Source organism: Oncorhynchus masou, chromosome 1, assembly GCF_036934945.1.
Source record: "Oncorhynchus masou masou isolate Uvic2021 chromosome 1, UVic_Omas_1.1, whole genome shotgun sequence".
NCBI classification, from domain to species: domain Eukaryota; kingdom Metazoa; phylum Chordata; class Actinopteri; order Salmoniformes; family Salmonidae; genus Oncorhynchus; species Oncorhynchus masou.
In genome coordinates, this window is record NC_088212.1 from 19,155,611 (window position 1) to 19,177,019 (window position 21,409).

At 44.7% G+C, this 21,409-nt stretch overlaps 1 protein-coding gene across 1 annotated transcript in view; it reads left to right on the forward strand.

The window, feature by feature from the left end:
- LOC135525795 (protein FAM222A-like) overlaps positions 1-21,409 on the forward strand; it is a 62,359-nt gene that overhangs the window by 28,556 nt on the left and 12,394 nt on the right. The window contains 1 exon segment of the mRNA XM_064953701.1: positions 2,077-2,231. Within this exon segment, the coding sequence (XP_064809773.1) occupies positions 2,126-2,231 (106 nt within the window). The 5' untranslated portion in view covers positions 2,077-2,125.

Below are 21,409 nucleotides of genomic sequence, written 5' to 3' on the forward strand. Positions count from 1 at the left end.
AACCCTGTTTCTCTTTTTATGGTTGACAACAGCCACGTGAGTACAACAGGTAAAGTACATTTTGCGATATTGACACAGATATTATTGTTAGGAAAACAAGGCAGTTTGTGGCCGCTTTAGTAATTTAAAGAAAGGCCTTCCATGGCCTCTAAAGAGTTACCGCTAGTCTTTTTTTTTTACACCTTTATTTAACTAGGCAAGTCAGTTAAGAACAAATTCTTATTTTCAATGTCAGCCTAGGAACAGTGGGTTAACTGCCTGTTCAGGGGCAGAACAACAGATTTGTAACTTGTCAGCTCGGGGATTTGAACTTGCAACCTTTCGCTTATTAGTACAATGCTCTAACCACTAGGCTACCCTGCTGCCTGCCCTGATTTACTCATCATATTAATTAATTTCATTCATGTTTCAATTTGAATCTATAACACAAAGTACTGGAGCGAATGTGGCTAAATGTTCATCTAGTGATTCACCGGGGAAATGAATAACGGGGACCGGCATTTGACAGGGACGTGAGACGGCGGCATTGACAGCCCCGGTGAAATATTTGACTGCTCTCTTTGTTTTCATGTAATGAAAACTATACTGATTCATATCCATGCATTGCCGTCAGGAGACTCCATCAGCACAGTGTCCCAGACAGAGGAAAGAAATGGCTTGAAACATCATAGACAATACTGTTTTAGGTCTGGCTGAGGTTCTGATCTACTGTTTTTACATTGCACGTCTCTTTTTAGTTTACAAACAAAATGTTAGTCTACTGAGAAGATGCAGTTTGCTTCTTTATGGCCATTAATTCAGCCCACGGTCCTTGTAATCACTCATCATTGTGTAATCCCTCATTGTGTTGGGTGATGGCGATGTGACTGAATTTCGATCTAATCCAGTCTGTGGATGAGGCTGCCCTGCAGGTCTGTGTATGGGCCTTGACGGAGGTGATCTTGGCTGCGTGTGTGTTGTGTTCTGTGTTTCCACACTGATGGTATTTTTGAGAGGCTCTGTTCCTCTAGAGTAGAGCTGGAGATGTTTAGCCTAGGGGGAGATTGATTAATGCTGTCACTGGACCTGATGCACTGCTGGCACTCCCAACCCATTTTCACTCACACGTTTTGCTCTTCTATCCTTGTGGGGAACTAAAATGTATTTCCATTCAAAATCCTATTTTCCCTAACCCCTTACCCTAACTCCTAACCCCTTACCCGAACTGTAACCCTAATTCTAACCCCTAACCTTAAAACAGCCTTTGTCCTCACGGGGACATGGGAAATGTCCCCAAGAGGAAGACTTCCTTGTTTTACTATCTTTGTGGGGACTTTAGGATCTTGGTCCCCCAGGCCTTTGCTGACATTCTCCCAGTGTGGTCCTATGTTAACTTGCTGCAGGTAGACTGCTCTTTTCTCAGCATTACCGTTTAGCTGTCTATAGATAATGCTGTCACCACGGCACATGCTATGCACTGCTCCGGAAGGAGTGTTACATGTACGTACTGCATGTGTTTTCATAGACAGGAGCCAGGCTCGAGCAGATGTCCTATTTATAAGGTTGGACTCTACTTATCCTAACCTGTCTGACTCTGCTGCCCCCAGACCAGCGCAGTTGTAGGTGGCATAGAGCCAGTTGCTAAGCAGGCAGACAGTTGTAGGTGGCATAGAGCTATCCCTGTCCCAGTTGCTAGGCAGGCAGACAGTTGTAGGTGGCATAGAGCCAGTCCCAGTTGCTAAGCAGGCAGACAGTTGTAGGTGGCATAGAGCCAGTCCCAGTCCCAGTTGCTAGGCAGGCAGACAGTTGTAGGTGGCATAGAGCCAGTCCCAGTTGCTAAGCAGGCAGACAGTTGTAGGTGGCATAGAGCCAGTCCCTGTCCCAGTTGCTAGGCAGGCAGACAGTTGTAGGTGGCATAGAGCCAGTCCCAGTTGCTAAGCAGGCAGACAGTTGTAGGTGGCATAGAGCCAGTCCCAGTCCGCCACTGAACTTCACAGACCTCCATGCCCAATGAGCTTAGCTTCTTCCAAATCCTCCTGCTTTTCTCACATTCTTTGTTCAACCCCCTCTCTCTTTCTCTCTCTCTCTCTCCCCCAGGTTGGCCTTGGCAGTCCCCCAGTTGTAGTTGTCCGCCCGCCCCCCCGCCATGCTGGCCTGCCTGCAGAGGAGGCAGAACCCTCCAATCCCATCCTCCCAGCACCCCTTGTGCGCCAGCAAGGCCCTGGAGCCGCCTCAAGCCCTCAGCCGAAAATGTGAGTCCAAGGCAAAGAAGGGTCAGGAGTTTTGTTAGGTTTCCCAATGTATTTGATTTGGTAGAGGGAGACCTTGGGGTTGCTATGTTGTTACTCTTTTTTTATAGAGGGACTGTGTAGCTGTGCTGACTGTGCAGAGTTTAACGTGCCTCCCTGGCCCTCGGTGACTGTGTAGCTGTGCTGACTGTGCAGAGTTTAACGTGCCTCCCTGGCCCTCGGTGACTGTGTAGCTGTGCTGACTGTGCAGAGTTTAACGTGCCTCCCTGGCCCTCGGTGACTGTGTAGCTGTGCTGACTGTGCAGAGTTTAACGTGCCTCCCTGGCCCTCGGTGACTGTGTAGCTGTGCTGACTGTGCAGAGTTTAACGTGCCTCCCTGGCCCTCAGTGACTGTGTAGCTGTGCTGACTGTGCAGAGTTTAACGTGCCTCCCTGGCCCTCGGTGACTGTGTAGCTGTGCTGACTGTGCAGAGTTTAACGTGCCTCCCTGGCCCTCGGTGACTGTGTAGCTGTGCTGACTGTGCAGAGTTTAACGTGCCTCCCTGGCCCTCAGTGACTGTGTAGCTGTGCTGACTGTGCAGAGTTTAACGTGCCTCCCTGGCCCTCGGTGACTGTGTAGCTGTGCTGACTGTGCAGAGTTTAACGTGCCTCCCTGGCCCTCGGTGACTGTGTAGCTGTGCTGACTGTGCAGAGTTTAACGTGCCTCGCTGGCCCTCGGTGACTGTGTAGCTGTGTTAGTTCTTCTATCCTTGTGGGGTTCCAAAAGTCCCTCTCATAAAATACTTGTATATAAAGGGACTGGCCATGGGAAGTTGTTATGGAAATGAATGGGAAAGAAACTAGTTTGGACCAGCTAAGGATTAAAGAAAGCTGCCGTATTCCCCTGGAAGGTGACTTTCTGCCTAATTTCCCTGAAGCCTTGGGATTAGTCCTTTAGTGGAATGAGACTGTCCTGTGTGTGTGTGTGTGTGTGTGTGTGTGTGTGTGTGTGTGTGTGTGTGTGTGTGTGTGTGTGTGTGTGTGTGTGTGTGTGTGTGTGTGTGTGTGTGTGTGTGTGTGTGTGTGTGTGTGTGTGTGTGTGTGTGTGTGTGTGTGTGTGTGTGTGTGTGTGTGTGTGTGTGTGTGTGTGTGTGTGTGTGTGTGTGTGTGTGTGTGTGTGTGTGTGTGTGTGTGTGTGTGTGTGTGTGTGTGTGTGTGTGTGTGTGTGTGTGTGTGTGTGTGTGTGTGTGTGTGTGTGTGTGTGTGTGTGTGTGTGTGAGGAGGAGGCTGTTCCTCTTATAGAACGCTCCAAGAGTCTTTAGTGGCCTATGTTTGCATGGCAAGCCGATTTAAAAGGGAAGGCGGATGGAGAGAAGGAGTTAACCTTAACATTTTCAACCTCTGTTTACAAAAGCTTCAACATGTTACAGTTCCACCTGATAATAGGCCTAATTGTCAACAACATATCACTAGTAGTGAAAAAAATATCCACTAGAGAAAAACATACTGTTGGACATCCGCATGACCCTATTTAACTGCGACTAGTTGGTCTGGCCCGCTTATGTACACATCTTCCTGTTGCATCTGTAACCCCTAGATTTTTGACTGTTGCTACTTTGCAGGACTGACACAGGTATACACAGGATCATCGGGTTCAGGCGATTGCCCCGTTTATTATAGTCTGGCAATAAAGCACACAGCGTAGGTGTTCAAGTTCAAATCAGACGATTATGCATTTGCATTCCTCCAGCTCTGTCTTCGCCATAATCAGAAATGAAAGGGCAAACATGGCTATAATAACACAATGTGATCGTATAGTTTTACATAGAATAAATATCCCGAGAACCAATTGTTTTTATTTCACAGTAACGTGAACCAAGACTCAAGATGGGAGTACAACAACCAGCTAGCTTCAGAGAAATACATTTTCAACACAGTAAATAAATTACAACATACCTGGCCTGAACTAGGGACCTCTGCCTCCCAAACTCACGACTGTCCTCCTCAAGCGTCTTAGCCAATTGCGCCACATCAAAAGCTAGCTAGCGAGGTGACGCAAGCGTGACACCTCAGCCTGAGGGGTAAGTTTCACACACCCCCATGTAATACACATGATTGGTTCAACTGCCAAAGGGGAATGTGAGGACAAGGTCAGTGTTGCTTTTGTTCAGACCTACATGTGTGTACGTTTTTCAAGTATGTGTCAAGGTTGAGACCAAAAGGGTGTGTGTCCTGGTTCCATGGGAATGGAACAGGTACTGTATATGGTGGTGTGAGTTCCGGCCAGGTTCACTAATGAGCTTCCAGAAAGTGAGAGAGACAGAGAAGAAAGAGGGAGGCTGTGAGAATGAGTCAGAGGGGGGAAATGGAGAGTAAGAGAGAAAAAGAGGGAGGCAATGGCTGTCTTAATCGATTCCCTCTCCCTCCAATTTGGACAGGATTAGCCCACTTCCTCCTCTGGCTTCTTATTGAAGAGCAGCCAGTGGGAGTCAGAGATGGAATCAATAGAGAAAAATAACAGTGTCTCTCTCTCTCTCTCTACCTCTCTCTACCTCTCTACCTGTTAAACCCTTTGATTGAAATATTACCACTGTGGCCATATATAATGAGTGGATCTGAGAAGAATGACCTCCTTTCTGTCCCGCGGAGGTGAGACTGAGTGTTGGATTTCAGCATTGTACTGTACTTTACAGCCACTGGCCCTTCAATGAGAGAGGGGATTGTTCAACCAGGCTCAAAAGGGGTGCGGAGAGGCAGATGTCAGCTTTGGCCAGGGGGATCGTGGGCACACACACTGGGCTCCTTCGTGCAAAGCTAGGTCCCCATCGATTGATAACCCTCTGGCCCAGTTTGAGCTGAGGGAGGAGGAGTGGGGGTTGTGGGGTAAAGTGACCCTGGCTCTTAGTAGCCCGAGTGAGGCCTGTCTCTGCCTACCTGCCTGCCAGACACCACTCCCCCACAAAGAGAAATAGGATGTGAGCGAGATTATTACCTGGAAGTGGCAGGAGAGGTGAGCTGCTCTGCCATTTGCATCTGCTGTCCTTGCAGGAAAGCAGTGAGTGGGGGGATGGTGAGGAGGTGGTGGTGGTGGGTGAGGGGGGCAGCGATGCTGAGCAGCTGCACAGTTCATTGATGCGACTCCCATTAAAAATCCCTCATACCCTCAATAAAAAAGGACTTAACTGGCTTCGCCATCAGCGGGAAGAGTTCAGATCGGCTCGCCAGACAATCAATTTCCCCCGAGCGCATAGAGCTTAGCGGGAGAAACGGGAGGCGGAAAGAGAGGGATGTTTCCATTATCACAGTCTGCTCTGCATCTGGGCCAGGAGAGCGAGAGAGATGAAGAGAGGGTGATGAGGGAGAGAAAGAAATGGGAAGCGGGAGAGCGGTATGTAACGAAGGAAAGAAAGATGAGGAGTGGGAGAGCGATGGGGGAGAACAAGAGAGGGAGACTGGCTTTTTAAAATGCCATTGACTCCCTGCCTTTAAGGGTCCAATACAGCCATTTTTATCTCGATATCAAATGTGTTCTGGGTAACAATTAAGTACCGTACTGTGATTGTTTTCAGTTAAAATGGTTTAAAATAAATAAAAATTGCTTCTTAGCAAAGGGCAATTTCTCAAGAAAAAAATGTGTCTAGGACTGTCTGGGTGGGGAGTGGGAACTGAAATGTAGCTGTTATTGGCAGAGAGGTTTGAACCTCCCATTCTATTAGTGGTCTAACTAATTTACCGCATGGTGACGTCACCATGGAAGGCCAAAACCCCATCCCACCAAAACAGGCAAAAATTTAATGTGGTCTTTCCAAACAGCTCTTACACCAAAAGGACATTATCATTTTCACAGTATTATTCCAACCTCATAATGTGTAAATATTTATAAAACACTGAAATATCTAGGTTTTGACTGCACTGGACCTTTAAAAATATCCTATTGGATTAGCCTCACTGAGGTGGCCTTTAGATTTAAAAAAAAAATAAAAATCTCTTCTCTGGCTCTCTGGCTGTGGAATTAAGAGTGGGGAGGAATTACTTAAATTATAAATCATAGGCATTTGCTTTCAGCGTGCCCAAATTCCCTGTGTATGGGGCTGCACTATCCGCGCACCAGGACCTGTCATTTTTTATTAAATCTCCCCTTATGGGACATTTGTAGCAACCCCCCTTTCCATCCTCCACTCCCCATCACTTCTGCCACTATACGCTGCACTTCGTGAGAAGCAGGGGAGGACACGGCAATGGAGCCAGTGTCTCTCTTCAGGCCGTTCTCCCCCAGAGAGAGGGCACCCAGACCAGTCAGAGGAGAGAGAGGGAAGGCCCTGGGCCTGTAGGGGGAGAGGGATGCCACTGAACGTAGTTTCCAGTCCCCAGGCACCCAGGCTTATTCCTCTCACCCCTCAGCCTTCAGGCCCCTACCCCTTCGTGGTTGTGGAACTGGCCTCTCTCTAAATAGGGAGGTGTAGACAGAGAAGGGTGTAGCTGAGGACGAAGAGAGAGGCTGAGGGCCCCAACGAAAGGCCGCTACACACCGTATATGACGCTCCGTAGCTCTGTTTGAAAGCGTGTGTAGGGCCCTTAAGAGGGCCGGTCAGGAGGGACCACACCACAGCAGCACTCAGCAGCCATTCATTTGGAGGAGAGGATATAACCTTTTTATAGTCCCAGACAGCGGCTACTGTACTCTCTACAGCAGGTCAACTTCTCATTTCACCTACATAAGAATGTAACAATTTGATGAGAATGTGACAATTTGATAATGTAACAATTTGACGAGAATGTAACAATTTGACGAGTATGTGAGAATGTAACAATTTGACGAGAATGTAACAATTTGATAAGAATGTGAGAATGTGTTCACTGTCCAGGTCATTTTATTCTCTTATTTCATCGTATGGTTTGTTTGATGTCGGCAAGATCAGCAGGAGTGACCATGACGCTCGTGGCTATGAATATGGCGTGTTTGTGACAGCCCTGTCAGATTGGGATCGGTACGTCGTGGGTTCTTTCCCCGGTCAGTCCGCTGTAGGTGCTGCCCTTGTTAGACCACACGTCACAGACGCTCCTGTGTCTGTCCCGTGATTGGATCAGACCTCGGGCTCTGCCCCCTGATTGGATCAGACTTTCGGCTCAATCTGTGTCGTGCCTCTAGCCAACAGCAGGCCCTGATTCTAAACCCCACGTCCAGAAGGCACGCTGATATCATCATCCAGCAGGCCTCGAGAGCCAATCACGGAGGTGCACAGAGGGTTTCTATGGCATCAGTAGAAATAGAATAACTTGAACAGGTCAAAATGAATGGGAATGTCCATTCGATATCCTAGGTTCACTATGTGCCTGGTATCCATAGACATAGAATGGCTAGAACAGGAAATACATTTATGAAATTCTATTTCTATGCTGATATTCTATTGGCCCTAGTCAAAAAGTAGTGCACTATATAGGGAATAGTCTGTGTCTGACAAAGCACCCTATCTACCACTCTCTCGCTGGTGTTTGAGCCAGAGGTAAACATGACAGTAGAATTACCTTTCCATATCCAATCGGATACCGCCACAGCCTGTTGTGGGGAGAAAAGGGAAAGGTTTTCTGTAGAATACTTAAATGTGCAGCAGAAATGACAACCTTTTCCCTGATTGCCTTTGAGCCCGGAGGGAGAAAGGACTGGAGTGGAAATGTAGAGAGAGAGGGAATAGGCGAGAGAGGGGAGGTGCAGTGTACCCTGGGAGAATCTGCATGCACTTGACCTTTCCCCACTGATTGAACTGCCTCTTCCATCTCCCGTTTGGAATTCCACAGGCTCACTGCACATGGCCGGCCGCCATCATTATTCCATTTATTCCGCGTTGGGGAACAGGGAGAGATGTTAAAGTGGCCTTTCTCAAAGTGAGAGGTGATTGACAGCCAAGTGTTCAATGCCACACCCCCTCAGTACCACTAAGTGTAACAGCCACTCACATAAATAAAACACATTTTAAAAATCATGTAACTTCTTCACCTGCGCTCGATTGAAGCATGCCTGGCGCCATGGAACGAATGGAATAGTCCCAAAAGTGCAAATCGCGATCAAGCACTTGAATATGTTTGAAAGAAAACAACTATTTGAACCTGGGTCTGTGGTTTGGTGGACGGACACAGTCTGGACATACAGTACACCCACCAGCAGCCTGTCTCATGCCCACTGGCACTCAATTGTGCCAGGAGGGTGGCGGGCATCTCAGGGCTGGCACTCAGAAGATCATTTCCGGCAGGCCGCATCCCACAGTGCCATGCCCCTTCGCTCTGCCCTCTGCCGTCTGTTTATGGGGTGCGGTGGTGGTGTGGGGGTGTGGAGTGTTGTTTCTTAGGGCAGTGAGGCTCCAGAAAGCAGGCCACACTGGGACTTGGTTTGGAAATGTACTGTAGGCTACCCGTTCCCAGCTAGATGGCATTTTGGTATCTCAGGTGCAGGGCAGTAACACATTCTATCACTGTGTGCTGGCTGTGACATTCTATTGTCACTGAGATATGGCAGCCTATCACTGCCAAGGGTAGGACTCTTTCTTCATCAAAATGTGGAAAATTAACAATGCTGTAATACTCTTACGTCACTGTATTGTGTGCATGTGTAAGGGGGTTGGCCTTCTGAGGTATCATGACTACAGCAGTGTACAGTAGCTGTGTCAGATGTGAGTGTTCTTGCTGACCCTGGCTGTCACTACTGCTCTGTGGATCCCTAAGGGCTAAAACAAGTCATCCATCCAAAACCACACTGTGTTTTTAAGTGACAGAAGGATTTATGTAGAGAGAACACTCAATCTCTCCTTACTCATATATCCAGACCGGTATCCATCCAGATTGGAAGTTTCCTTTCTGACCTGCATTGAGTCATTAAAGGTCTCTCTCGCTCGCTGGTGGAGGGCCTTGTTGTCTGTACAGTGTTAAATATTAATTGGGAATCAGTGGAGGGCTTGTCTCCTAAATGATAGAACAGAAGGGCCTGGGCTTTTGCCTCAGGCAGCCTGCGGGAGCCTTCTCCCATTTACCTGCAGGCCTTCTCCAGTCTGACATCCCTGCCCAGAGACGGCCTTCCCTCCTCTCCCTCTGCTGCCCTGCCTGCCTGCCTGCCTGCCTGTTATCTCTGGCTCTGTGTGCTCCTACAATCTCCAGTCCTCAGGTCCCATACTCAAACTCTGGGTTACTAGAGTTTGTGGAGGACGGGTGCTGTGTGTTTGTGTGTGCATTGCCGCCGGCTCTGCTCCCCTTGTGTAGGCATTTTTAGGAAATAGTGTAGCACTGTCGCAAATACTATTGAAAGACAGCAGCCAGGACAGAAGAGGTGCCTTGTTGTAATCATAGATGATATGTGTGTGTGTGTGGCTTTACACAGAGCCTCCTTTTGTTCCTCTTTTATCAGGGCTATCATCTGGAGAGGTGTGTTGTGATTGAAACTAGTGCCCCAGTGCATGCTTGTGTGTGTGAGAGATCAGGGATCATTAGAGTATAAAAAGGTCAACACTACTGCTTTGGAAATGAAAACCAGTCTGGGTTGATGTTGAATGTTGGCTCTGTGTCCCTCGGCACTGGAGCGCAGCTTCTAACAGGGCAATGGGGGCACATTGTGTTGAAGGGGCTGGGCGGAGTGGTAGAGAAACGGATAGAGACGGGGGAGGGAGAGATCAGGGGGCTGGGGTGACTTTGATGCCACAGGAATGAGTTCACGGGCTCGTGAGCACAGGCCTAATCACACATGACAATATCGGCTGGTGTGCCAGTCGCAACGCATAACAGCCCCCCCCACTCGCCGGTGCTGCTGACTCGGGTATTTGCTGATAAAGCTCTGCTTTCTAGATCATGCTGTGTGTACAATGAGGGTGGCCAGGCTCGTCACAGCCATACCGCCATGGTTCTGGGCCTGGTACAGGACCATGCACGGTACCAGGCCCAGGCTCCCCTCGGGTACACTCCATTTTAACCAAAGGACAGGCTGGTGAATAAAGAAAGACTGGCATGTCTCTTTGCTTAAAAGGAGGTCGGGTCTATGGGCTTTGCCGGCGGCGTGAGATTGTAAATGTTTTTTTTTTTTTTTCTAAAAGTTCAATTGGACACCTGTTTTTTGGCATAGCTCTTTATGTTTGGCCTGTTTTGTTTATCGGGGTCACGTGAATTGTGGGGGTAAACATGTTGCCCCAGATTCAGTGTTTGTTTGGTACACGGGCCTCCTTCCCACAATAGAGCCGACATGGCTACTGCTGACGTCCTGCATTCCTCCTCCCCAGCCAACACAAAGGGGTACCGGCTCGGCCAGCTCTCTGTTGGTCTCGCTATCTGCTCAACCCGGGAGATGGAAGACTAGAATCACTGTTGAATATAGTCAGCTGCCTCCTTTTAATTATGTGGGGAGTTTTTTAAACTATTTGGCTGCATCTGAAATTGCACCCTCTTCCCTATATAGTGCATTACTTTTGACCAGAGCCCTATTGCACCCTATTCCTTATATAGTGCCATATTCTTTTACTAGGGCCCATGTGGAATAGAGTGCCATTTCAGACACACCTCTGTTTATCCGCTATACAGTCTGTCCATGACATATGCTGCACAAACAACACTGAGCTAAGATGACCAACAACAATAAATATTTAGCAAGAAAAGCTTCATTTGAATAATTCAGCCATAGGAATTTTGTGGTGGTGACATATGGAAACGGTCTCTCTGGATAACAAAATCACTAATAAGGTACCATTATGACATGACCACCAGCGTTACTAGGACTACTCCTAATAATGGTAACACTTGAGTATTGTAGCAGTGGTGTCTGCAGGGCTCTGCTCTGGGCTCTGCTCTGGGCTCGGCCCAGGGCTCTGCTCTGGGCTCTGCTCTGGGCTCGGCCGGGTGTCTGCAGGGCTCTGCTCTGGGCTCTGCTCTGGGCTCGGCCCAGGGCTTTGCTCTGGGCTCGGCCGGGGCTCTGCTCTGGGCTCGGCCCGGGGCTCTGCTCTGGGCTCGGCCCGGGGCTCTGCTCTGGGCTCGGCCCGGGGCTCTGCTCTGGGCTCGGCCCGGGGCTCTGCTCTGGGCTCGGCCCGGGGCTCTGCTCTGGGCTCGGCTCTGGGCTCGGCCCGGGGCTCTGCTCTGGGCTCGGCTCTGGGCTCGGTTCTGGGCTTGACCCGGGGCTCTGCTAATGCAGCCTGAGAGCAGACAAATGGAAAGTGACACGTGTGTGTGTGTGTGTAGAATGCTATTTGGTGACACTTTGACTATAGATAATAAAGTGTTCGCCACAAGGTGATCTCACTCTGCAAGCACCCCAAAAGGAACTCACTTACTCTGGGTGAGAGAGAGTGCGAGAAATGAGAGGGAGAAAATCCAGGCTAATAAAATAATGCACAGTGCTAGCTACTAGAGGAAGTACGCTTCAACTGGAGAGGGGTGGTTTGGATAATCTGTTCTAAACAGGATTTTGTGTGTGTGTTAGGCCCTGTGCATAGAGAACTCCTTCAGAATCAATCAATCCTCAATCATTTCCTCTACAGCCCATAAAAGGCATGTTGCTACATCAAACCAACAAAGTTGATTGACTAATGTCTGGGTATAGAGATAAATACAAAATAGATAATAAAAACAATGGCGTAACTATATCGCTATATACAGTGCATTTGGAAAGTATTCAGACCCCTTGACTTTTTCCACATTTTGTTACGTTACAGCCTTATTCTAAAATGGATTACATTTTTAAAATCCTCTTTAATCTACACACAATCCCCCATAATGACAAAGTGAAAACAGGCTTTTAGAAATGTTTTCAAATGTATTAAAAATAGAAAACAGAAATACCTTATTTACATTAGTATTCAGACCCTTTGCCATGAGAATCCAAATTGAGCTCAGGTGCATCCTGTTTCCATTGATCATCCTTGAGATGTTTCTACAACTTGATTGGAGTCCATCTGTGGTAAATTTAATTGATTGGACATAATTTGGAAAGGCACACATCTGTCTATATAAGGTCCCACAGTTGTCGGTGCATGTCAGAGCAAAAACCAAACCATGAGATCTGTAGAGCTCCAAGTCAGGATTGTGTCAAAACAGATCTGGGGAAGGGTACCAAAAAATGTCTGCAGCATTGAAGGTCTCCAAGAACACTGGCCATAATTCTTTAAATGGAAGAAGTTTGGAACGACCAAGACTTCCTAGAGCTGGCTGCCCGGCCAAACTGTGCAATCTGTGGAGAAGAGCCTTGGGTTCTTGGTCACCTCCCTGACAGATGGTCACTCTGACAGCTCCAGAGTTCCTCTGTGAAGATGAGAGAACCTTCCAGAAGGACAACCATCTCTGCAGAACTCCACCTATCAGGCCTTTATGGTAGAGTGGCCAGACGGAAGTCACTCTTCATTAAAAGGCATATGACAGCCAGCTTGGAGTTTGCCAAAAAGGCACCTGAAGACTCTCAGACCATGAGAAACAAAGTTCTCTGGTCTGATGAAACCAAGACTGAACGCTTTAGCCTGAATGCCAAGCGTCATTTAGAGGATTGAGGGAAAGGTGAACAAAGCAAATTAGAGATCCTTGATGAAAACCTGCTCCAGGGTGCTCAGAACCTCAGATTGGAATGAAGGTTCACCTTCCAACAGGACAGTGACCCTAAGCACACAGCCAATACAACATAGGAGTGGCTTCGGGACAAGTCTCTGAATGTCCTTGAGTGGCCGTGCCAGAGCCCGGGCTTGAACCAGATCAAACATCTCCAGAGAGACCTGAAAATATGAATGGGAGGAACTCCCCAAATACACGTGTGCCAAGCTTGTAGCATCATACTCAAGATGCCTCGAGGCTGTAATCGCTGCCAAATGTGCTTCAACAAAGTACTGAGTAAAGGGTCTGCATACTTGTGTAAATGTGATATTTCAGGTTTTTATTTTTTTATATTAATTTGCAAAAATGTCTAAACCTGTTTTTGCTTTCTAATTATGGAGTATTGTATGTAGATTGATGTATGTAGATTTTTTTAAATAATAAGGCTGTAAGGTAGCAAAGTGAAGGGGGTCGAAATATTTAACGAAAGAATTGTATGTATCAATGTTTTAGTAGAAAATAATGCAAAGATGAGGAGAAAATTATCTTGGCTACAGTTGTTGAAGCTAATTTATGACAATGAAGTTGCTCTCGTAGACCTGAGAAGAGGAGAGGTGATCAGTGCCAGGAGGCTGAAGGAAGGAAACACAAAGCCAACATTTGCCAGGAAATTATTTGATTTGATTTGAGGTGAGAATTAACTTTTTAAAATTAAAGATAACAGTTAGGAGTCATATGAGTTTTTAAAAGGTTTTTGATGTCTAAATCAATTTTTGACATGGTTCTGTAGTTGGCTGTGATAGATCAGATGTGAGATTGCAGGGCCTAACAGGCCGTCAATGGAACACTCTCATTCCCTTCCCGGAAATATGTCTATATTTCTGTTACTAGTCGAGTAGCCATCAGAGACGGGGAGTTCACAGATGGGGGTGGGGTGAGACTGAATTATTTTCCTGCATGTACTGTTTGTAGGCCTATGCATCATAATCATAATTCAAGATATCTTTGTCATTATGAACTTTCATAATAATCTAAACAATTATAGCTAGCCTACATACCAAATCTTTAAATCTCATCCAATGATTGTTTTTAGATGTCGTCTCCAAGCAAGTAATTAACCAAATAATCAGCCATGCAATTCCATCTTTTAAAACGAACTCTTTTAACCTAAATTGTTTTTATTTTTAAAAATGAGATAGAGAAACTAACAGTACAGATACACTACCAGTCAAAAGTTTTAAAACACCTACTCATTCAAGGGTTTTTCTTAATTTTTAATATTTTCTACATTGTGGAATAATAGTGAAGACATTAAAACTATGAAATAGCACATATGGAATCATGTAGTAAGTGTTAAACAAATCAAAATATGTTTTTATATTTGAGATTCTTCAAATTGCCACCCTTTGCCTTGATAACAGCCCCACTCTTGGTATTTTCTCAACCAGCTTCACCTGGAACGCTTTTTCAACCGTCTTGAATGAGTTCCCACATATGCTGAGCACTTGTTGGCTGCTTTTCCTTCACTCTGCGGTCCGACTCATCCCAAACCATCTCAATTTGGTTAAGGTTGGGGGATTGTGGAGGCCATGTCAACTGATGCAACACCACCTCCATGCTTACGGTGGGAAATACACATCTCCAATTTGGGAGATGTCAGTCTAATGTCCATTGCTCGTGTTTCTTGGCCCATCAAGTCTTTTCTTATTATTTATGTTCTTTAGTAGTGGTTTATTTGCAGCAATTTGACCATGAAGGCCTGATTCACAGTCTCTTCTGAACAGTTGATGTTGAGATGTCTGTTACATGTGTAAGCCTCTCACCAGTCTCGAATTTGACTTTCACGATATTAACTTACGTAGAATATCTCAACAGCATGGGATGTTTGGTGAGAAGGACATCTTCAATAAGAATCCCTATTGTAAACTATCTAGGGTGATGACAAATAGGGTATTAACTTCAGATGGAATGATTATAGATTCTTGTTTAAGGATATACTTTCCCATGTATTAAATTAAATTGAAACAGTAAATGACTCCACCAAGGCAACATAAGGCAACATAAGGTTCAAGATGTGTATTATTACATTTTCAAAGCACCACATCAAAAGAAATCAAAAATAATATACCCCAATGACTCGTGCACAACCCATGATGTTTGGATGAAAAACATACCCAAATGAAACTGCCTATTTCTCAGGCCCAGAATCTAGAATATGCATATAATTGTCAGATTAGGATAGAAAACACTCTAAAGTTTCCAAAACGGTCAAAATATTGTCTGTGAGTATAACAGAACTGATATTGCAGGCGAAAACATGAGGAAAATAAAACAAGGAAGTGCTGTTTTTCCTGAAAGCTCTGTTCCATTGCAAGCCTTGCCTCCATTTAAAGGGATATCAACCAGATTAATTTCCCTATGGCTTCCACATGGTGTGAACAGTCTTTAGAGATAGTTTCAGGCTTTTATTTTGAAAAATGAGCGAGAAAGATCACATCGCGTCATTGGATGGCTGGGTGCCAGCAGCGTTTTGCATGCACCAACAGAGAGAGTGGAACAGACATTTTCTCTCTCTCTCCTATTGAAGAAGCTATCGTCCGGTTGAAATATTATTGATTATATATTGTAAAAACAACCTGAGGTTGGATTATAAAAAACGTTTGACATGTTTCTACGAACTTTACGGATACTATTTGGAATTATTGTCTGCCCCGTCATGACCGCTCGAGCCTGTGGATTTCTGAACATAACACGCCAAACAAATGGAGGTATTTTGGATATAAAAATAATCTTTATGGAACAAAGGGAACATTTATTGTGCAACTGGGAGTCTCGTAGGTGCAAACATCCGAAGATCATCAAAGGTAAGCGATTCATTTTATTGCTTTTCTGACTTTCGTGACTGTCACACCCTGACCATAGTTTGCTTTGTATGTTTCTATGTTTTGTTTGGTCAGGGTGTGATCTGAGTGGGCATTCTATGTTGGATGTCTAGTTTGTCTGTTTCTGTGTTTAGGCCTGATATGGTTCTCAATCAGAGGCAGGTGCTACTCATTGTCTCTGATTGGGAACCATATTTAGGTAGCCTGTTTTGTGTTGGGTTTTGTGGGTGGTTGTTTCCTGTCTTTGTGTTTGTTGTACCAAATAGGGCTGTTTTGGTTTTGCCACATTTATTGTTTTGTATTATGTTCATGTTGAGTTTACCTATTAAAAAACATGAACCACGCTGCATTTTGGTCCGCCTCTCCTTCCCAGGAGGAAAGCCGTTACAGTGACCAATCTACTTTGCTGCTAGCTGTTTGTAATGTTTTGTCTGCTGAGGGAGATGTCCTTACATAAACGCTTGGTATGCTTTCGCCGAAAAGCTTTTTTGAAATCTGACACACCGGGTGGATTAACAACCTTGTGTTTTACTATATTGCACTTGTGATTTCATGAAAATGAAATATTTTTAGTAATTTAATTTGAATTTGGCGCTCTGCAATTCAGTGGATGTTGATGAAAATGATCCTGCTAACGGGATGGGTGCATCAAGAAGTTAACCCCATTGGCGCGTTGGAGCTCAAAAAAATGACAACACACAAAGTCCAGAAGCACCCCACCGTCGTGGTTACTCACTACTCGTAGATATTCCCTCAGTAAAGTATGGCAGTTCCTTGCAGGTTTCCTCACAAGATCCACAGCAAGCACAGCTATCAATGCAGACAGTACTCTTTAGCAGTAACAGAAATCCCATGGGAACACGAACTCGTTAATCTTTCCCAAGCAATTCTCTCTCAGTGTCACACCAAGTCTTTCTTAACAGAATTATAACAACTCTCATAAAATAAAATCGGTATTTCCCTTCAAAACTCTGTAGGTATGGGTGTTGTTCTATTTTTAAATCTTTTATACTTTTTGACCAATTCTAGATTTAATTTTGGATTGGAGATGCTTAATGTGAGTCTGGAAGGAAAGTTTACAGTCTAACCATACACCCAGGTATTTGTAGTTGTCCATGTATTCTAAGTCAGAGCCGTCCAGAGTAGTGATGCTGGACCGGCGAGCAGGTGCGTGCAGCGATCGATTGAAAATCATGCATTTAGTTTTACTTGCATTTAAGAGTAGTTGGAGGCCACGAAAGGAGAGTTGTATGGCATTGAAGCTCGTCTGGAGGTTAGTTAACACAGTGTCCAAGGAGGGGCCAGAAGTATACAGAATGGTGTCGTCTGCGTAGAGGTGGATCAGAGAATCACCAACAGCAACATCATTGATGTATACAGAAAAGAGATTCGGACCGAGAATTGAACCCTGTGGCACACCCATAGACTGTCAGAGGTCCAGACAACAGGCCCTCCGATTTGACACACTGAACTCAATCAGAGAAGTAGTTGGTAAACCAGGCGAGGCAATCATTTGAGAAACCAATGCTGTCGAGTCTGCCAATAAGAATGTTGTGATTGACAGAGTCGAAAGCCTTGGCCAGGTCGATGAATACGGCTGCACAGTAATGTATCTTATCGATGGCGGTTATGATGTCGTTTAGAACCTTGAGCGTGGCTGAGGTGCACCCATGACCAGCTCTGAAACTAGATTGCATAGCGGAGAAGGTATGGTGGGATTCGAAATGGTCAGTAATCTGTTTGTTAACTTGGCTTTCGAAGACCTTAGAAAGACAGGGTAGGATAGATATAGGTCTGTAGCAGTTTGGGTCTAGAGTGTCACCCCCTTTTGAAGAGGGGGATGACAGTGGCAGCGTTCCAATCTTTGGGAATCTCAGACGATACGAAAGAGAGGTTGAACAGGCTAGTAAAAGGGGTTGCAACAATTTCGGCAGATTATTTTAGAAAGAGAGGTTCCAGATTGTCTATCCCGGCTGATTTGTAGGGGTCCAGATTTTGCAGCTCTTTCAGAACATCAGCTATCTGGATTTGGGTAAAGGAGAAATGGTGGGGGCTTTGGCGGGTTGCTGTGGAGGATGCCGGGCAGTTAACCCGGGATAGGGGTAGCCATGTGGAAAGCATGGCCAGCCATAGAGAAATGCTTATTGAAATTCTGAATTATAGTGGATTTATCGGTGGTGACAGTGTTTCCTAGCCTCAGAGCAGTGGGCAGCTGGGAGGAGGTGGTCTTATTCTCCATGGACTTTCCAGTGTCCCAGAACTTTTTTGAGTTAGTACTACAGGATGCAAATTTCTGTTTGAAAAAGCTTGACTTAGCTTTTCTAACTGCCTGTGTATATTTGTTCCTAACTTCCCTGAAAAGTTGCATATCACGAGGGCTATTCGATGCTAATGCAGAACGCCACAGGATGTTTTTGTGCTGGTCAAGGGCAGACAGGTCTGGCGTGAACCAAGGACTATATCTATTCCTAGTTCTACATTTTTTGAGAGGGGCATGCTTATTTAAGATGGTGAGGAAGGCACTTTTAAAGAATAGCCCGGCATCATCTACTGACGGGATGAGGTCAATGTCATTCCAGAATACCCCGGCCAGGTCGATTAGAAAGGCCTGCTCACAGAAGTGTTTCAGGGAGCGTTTGACAGTGATGAGGGGTGGTCGTTTGGTCGCAGACCCATTACGGATGCAGGCAGTGAGGCAGTGATCGCTGAGATCTTGATTGAAAACAGCAGAGGTGTATTTGTAGGGCAAATTAGTTAGGATGACATTTATGAGGGTGCCCGTGTTTACTGATTTTGGGGTTGTAGAAGAAGATAGATGGGGGGGCAATCAGTTCACATATAGTATTGAGGGCACAGCTAGGGGCAGAGGGAGGTCTATAGCAAGCGGCAACAGTGAGAGACTTGTTTCTGGAAAGGTGAATTTTTAGAAGTAGACGCTCAAATTGTTTGGGTGCAGATCTGGATAGCCTGCAGAGTTCTGTCTTACTATCTTTGCAGTAGATTGCAACACCGCCCCCTTTGGCAGTTCTATCTTGGTGGAAAACGTTATAGTTAGCAATGGAGATTTCAAGGCTTTTGGTGGTTTTCCTAAGCCAGGATTCAGACACGGCTAAGACATCTGGGTTGGCAGAGTGTGCGAAAGCAATGAGTAAAACAAACTTAGGGTGTAGGCTACGGCTTTTACATTTACAGAAGTCAACAAATGAGAGCACCTGGGGGGTGGGAGTGGAGCTAGGCACTGCATGACCTGGATTAACCTCCACATCACCAGAGGAACAGAGGAGAAGTAGGATAAGGGTACGGCTAAAGACTATACGAACTGGCCATCTAGCACGTTCAGAACAGAGAGTAAAAGGAGCAAGTTTCTGGGCAATAATAGTAGAGAGAATTATTTATTTCAGCTTTCATTTCTTTCATCACATTCCCAGTGGGTCAGAAGTTTACATACACTCAATTAGTATTTGGTAGCATTGCCTTTAAATTGTTTAACTTGGGTCAAACGTTACAGGTAGCCTTCCACAAGCTTCCCACAATAAGTTGGGTGAATTGTCCCATTCCTCCTGACAGAGCTGGTGTAACTGAGTCAGGTTTGTAGGACTCCTTGCTCGCACATTCTTTTTCAGTTCTGCCCACAAATCTTCTATAGGACTGAGTTCAGGGCTTTGTGATGGCCACTCCAATACCTTGACTTTGTTGTCCTGAAGCCATTTTGCCACAACTTTGGAAGTATGCTTGGGGTCATTGTTCATTTGGAAGACCCATTTGCGACCAAGCTTCAACTTCCTGACTGATGTTCTAAGATGTAGCTTCAATATATCCACACAATTTTCTTACCTCATGTTGCCATTTATTTTGTGAAGTGCACCAGTTCCTGCTGCAGCAAAGTACCCCCACAACATGATGCAGCCACCAGAGGACATTTCTCCAAAAAGTACGATCTTTGTTCCCATGTGCAGTTGTAAACCGTAGTTTGGCTTTTTTATGGCGGTTTTGGAGCAGTGGCTTCTTCCTTGCTGAGCCTCCTTTCAGGTTATTTTGATATAGGACTCGTTTCAGTGTGGATATAAATACTTTTGTACCTGTTTCCTCCAGCATATTCACAAGGTCCTTTGCTGTTGTCCTGAGATTGATTTGCAATTTTCGCACCAATGTGCGTTCATCTCCAGGAGACAGAAAGCGTCTCCGTCATGAGCGGTATGACGGCTGTGTGGTCCCATGGTGTTTGTACTTGCGTGCTATTGTTTTTCAGATGAACATGGTATCTTCAGGCGTTTGGAAATTTCTCCCAAGGATGAACCAGACTTGTGAAGGTCTACAATTTTTTTTCTGAGGTCTTGGCTGATTTCTTTTGATTCTCCCATGATGTCAAGCAAAGAGGCACTGAGTTTGAATGTAGGCCTTGAAATACAGCCACAGGTAGACCTCCAATTGACTCAAATGAGGTCAATTAGCCTATCAGAAGCTTCTAAAGCCATGACATCATTTTCTGGAATTTTCCAAGCTGTTTAAAGGCACAGTCAACTTCGGTATGTAAACTTCTCGCCCACTGGAATTGTGACGGGGAATTATAAGTGAAATAATCTGTCTGCAAACAATTGTTGTAAAAATTACTTGTGTCATGCACAAAGTAGATGTCCTAACCGACTTGCAAAAACTATAGTTTGTTAACAAGACATTTGTGGAGTGGTTGAAAAATTAGTTCTAATGACTCCAACCTAAGTGTATGTAAACTTCCGACTTCAAGTGTGTGTGTGTATTTTTTTATGTATATATTTATTATATATATATTTTATATAGGTTGCGAGATCGAATCCCCGAGCTGACAAGGTAAAAATCCCCTGAACAATGCAGTTAACCCACTGTTCCTAGGCCCTTATTGAAAATTAGAATTTGTTCTTAACTGACTTGCCTAGTTAAATGAATGTAATATAATATATATATATATATATATATATATATATATATATATATATATATATATATATATATATATATATATATATATATATATATATATATATATATATATATATATATATATATATATATATTAAATAACACTCCTACCTTGTCACAACAACTAATTGGCTCAAACGTATTAAGAAAGAAAGAAATTCCACAAATTAACTTTTAACAAGGCACACCTGTTAATTGAAATGCATTCCAAGTGACTACTTCATGAGAGAATGCCATGAGTGTGCAAAGCTGTCATCAAGGCAAAGGGTGGCTACTTTTTGAAGAATCTAAATATAGAATGTATTTTGATTTGTTTAACACATTTTGGGTTACTACATGATTCCGTATGTGTTATTTCATAGTTTTGATGTCTTCTCTATTATTCTACAATGTAGAAAATAGTAAAAATAAAGAAAAACCCTTGAATGAGTAGGTGTGTTCAAACTTTTGACTGCTAGTGTATATATAAAATAATACTTTTATATTTACTAAAAAAATAGATATCTATATGGGGGATTGGAAATGATATAAATTGTGGCTTTATTAATGTAATTGTCTATCTGCAATAAAGCTGATCTACCCTCTAATATATATATGAGTGTAGATCAGCTTTATTGCAGATAGACAATTACATTAATAAAGCCACATTGTGTGTGTGTGTGTGTGTGTGTGTGTGTGTGTGTGTGTGTGTGTGTGTACTGAACAAAAATATAAATGCAACAATTTTATCAATTTTACTGAGTTACAGTTCATATAAGGACATCAGTCGATAACAAAAAATAATAATTAAGCCCTAATTTATGGATTTCACATGACTGGGCAG